This window comes from Hipposideros armiger, unplaced genomic scaffold (genome assembly GCF_001890085.2).
Source record: "Hipposideros armiger isolate ML-2016 unplaced genomic scaffold, ASM189008v1 scaffold_9, whole genome shotgun sequence".
Taxonomy (NCBI): domain Eukaryota; kingdom Metazoa; phylum Chordata; class Mammalia; order Chiroptera; family Hipposideridae; genus Hipposideros; species Hipposideros armiger.
Window position 1 is genome coordinate 1,367,928 of NW_017731359.1, and position 2,942 is coordinate 1,370,869.

General features: G+C 35.0%; 1 protein-coding gene across 1 annotated transcript in view; it reads right to left on the reverse strand.

Moving 5' to 3' along the window:
* Window positions 1-2,699, reverse strand: part of PKD1L3 (polycystin 1 like 3, transient receptor potential channel interacting) — a 77,790-nt gene extending 75,091 nt beyond the window's left edge. Inside the window, 2 exon segments of the mRNA XM_019653721.1 lie at window positions 1,639-1,758; window positions 2,405-2,699. Of these exon segments, the coding sequence (XP_019509266.1) occupies window positions 1,639-1,758; window positions 2,405-2,699 (415 nt within the window).
* Window positions 2,700-2,942: the final 243 nt, after the last annotated feature.

Sequence of the window (2,942 nt, forward strand, 5' to 3'; positions counted from 1 at the left end):
TTTTTTTTTTTTTAGTAAATGAAATATCATAAGTTCAACTATTCCAGTGTGATGAAGTCAATCTGTAACCTCAGTAATACTGTATGATAACACAAAGCATTAGACTTATCTTTTGAATGTTAAGGAACAAATTTACAAATACTTCTCCCACCAGTGTTATTCTGGAAGAGGTATTTCTTAAGTTCATAATAAAATGTGTAAACCCTATGACAATAGTAGCTATATCTGAGAACTTCTACGCAATTACAGTGTGCAAATACTTTGGTTTTAAAGGTTAACTAGCAATATTGGATCTCCAAGTGTTTTCACCTTTGACATGACTGTGAAACTATCTAAAAGCAGAAAATAAACTTGGAACAAAAAAATAGAAATTGCACAATAATATATTAACAGTAATAATTATGATATTATGCCAGGCATTGTTCTAACACTTCACTTGTATTATCTTAATTCTAATAACAATCCTTTGAAGGAAACTGGACTACACAGAGGTTAAGCTGCTTGACCAGGGTGTCACAAAAAAGTCATAGAAACAAGATATGAACTCAGGACTCTGACTCATGAACTCATGACTCTAGAGCCTGAGTTCTTAGCTGTAGTAATATATTTCCTCTCATTATGGGAATGTAAACTCAGGATTTGCAGAACTGGCTTAGATTATGTGAATAGAATACTTTTTTGTCCAAGATTATCTTTCTCACAAACATTCTATATTCCATAGCCGTAATCTCTTGCAAGTACATGAATGATAATATCAGAAAATACATTTTTGCTCCAAAACCAAGAATGTCTAAAAACTCAGCTCTTGGAGAGTGAAAGATGGATGGATAATCCTCAACATTTAAGCTATTTAAGAGTTGTTTTTCCAATTCTGGAGATGACAAAAAATAGTCCACAATTGTAAAATGGCTGGCCAATTTTAGGAATGTAGTTTGTGAGAACGAAACACATGACCTTGGACTTGTGCAGAGATCAGGCTCACAACCTTGGCCTCATTAACAACAGCATGCTATAATGGCAAAATAGGTCAGAGATTGAAAGGGTTAAGAATGAGAGATTTGAAGCTAGAAATTCATTACATTGAAATTACTGGGTCCTTTCAACACCCAGTAATACAGAAATATTTCTTGTGATGGAGAAATATTGCAATTTATTCTGTGTTATAAAGCACCCATAGATGCTTATTTTGGTAAAAATGTATTTGTGATTTTTTTAAAAAAGTGCCAACAGAATTTTTACCTAGATAATCTTAGACATCATAAGCTCTCCGAGAATTCATGAGCTAAGAAATTCTTTATGTAACCACCACCATGAAAAACATTGCTTAATTTAAAAAAAACAAAAAACACCCAACTACGCACACGGGGCTTACCAACAATACACTTTCTCCCACATTCTGCCCACATCGAGCAAGGAAGGAAACATCAAGGCACAGCTCTTTCCAACTACCAGAGTGGGATGCATAAGGAAGTCCCTCCAAATGAACAGTTTCTTACCATTATCATGAAAATCAAGATCTTTATATCGGTCCCTATGGTCTATCATTCATGAACTTACTAACATGCTCTCACATACTCTCCTTATTTAGAATCAGTTTCTAAAGTTAGGTTTTTGGCAGATTGTAGCTTCATCACTTACCAGCCTGGCAAATGAAATAATGCCCCAGTGAGCACAAGCCTACTTTTGAGGAGATTCGATTGGACTTTCTGGACATGTAAGTGCAGCTGGTGGGCTTTGTGGCCCAGTGGTCTGTGACATCTGTGAAAGAGAGACCAGACCCAGATGAGTCTTATACTCAAAGTTAAACATTAAAAAAAAAAAATGAGACCAAATTTTGCTAGTTTTCAATAGATAAAAATTTAGGATTTCCCCTCACATATTATAGATTGTTTATTTTTTCATATTATGTGTTTTTTTATCACAAGGCTTAGCATTACTTTACCTAGATTTCAATGAAGATGATTTTGATACAAATGCCTCGGATTTTTCTCTAAGACCACACGATTATGGTGCATAATTTTGAAAATATCTATCTAAGAAAGACAACAGATAAATAATTTCTCTTCTAGTTTCTGCATAAGGAAACTTGTAGCCAAGAACTATGAAGAGATATTTACCAGGAAAAAAGTGATCATAAAAGGTTTCCCATTTCAGAATTTTGCACAATACTTTCAGTGAAATATTAACTTTTGATAGACTCTGAGAAAATCTCATCATTTTTGCTACACAGATAAGTCAAAGGCTGTAGCACAAAAGTGAAACTATTTCAGAGGAATGATGGTAATGAAGTAAAGTGACTGATTTTTCTGAATACAAAGGAAGAAAGATTTAAATTTTTCTCTCTCCTGTCCCAGAATAAAAGCAAGGAAGTTTCCTTAATAAACACTAAACCTCAGAGCCTTACTTGGTTTTTTTTTTCTGTGATATTTTCCCGGCAGCATTAAATTTTGCCCAATCCACCACTTCTTCCCTTCTTCCAGAAAGTCCCAGATGAGATCTTGAACCTCCTGGTTCCAAGTGTAAGCAAGGTGTCCTCCTTGGGCACGGCAGTAATTTTCTGCTTTCTCAAAGCTGCAGTGAAACCTGTTAAGCTGATAACAGTTATTTTTACCATGTTGCTCTGGGCTATTTAGCTCAGTTCCTAGAATGATACTTGTTCTGATGTATAACCAAAGCCAGGTTCTTCTTTTGAAGAACATTTTCTCTGTGAACCAAGAGCACGAAAAGTGTGGAGGCTCAGCAGCTGCCTGGGCCTTTAAATATATTCTTTGTGTGTTTGTCTTATGTATTAGTATTACTTGTTTAAGAATAGGGAATAATTTGTCAAGGAGACAAAAGCTTTTGTTTTGTTTTGTTTTAAGGACCCAGGTGGAGTTCCTGTAAGCTGAAAACAAAGATCAATAAAGCAATGGGCCTTTATAGCTGGCCACCATCTGTGTCTA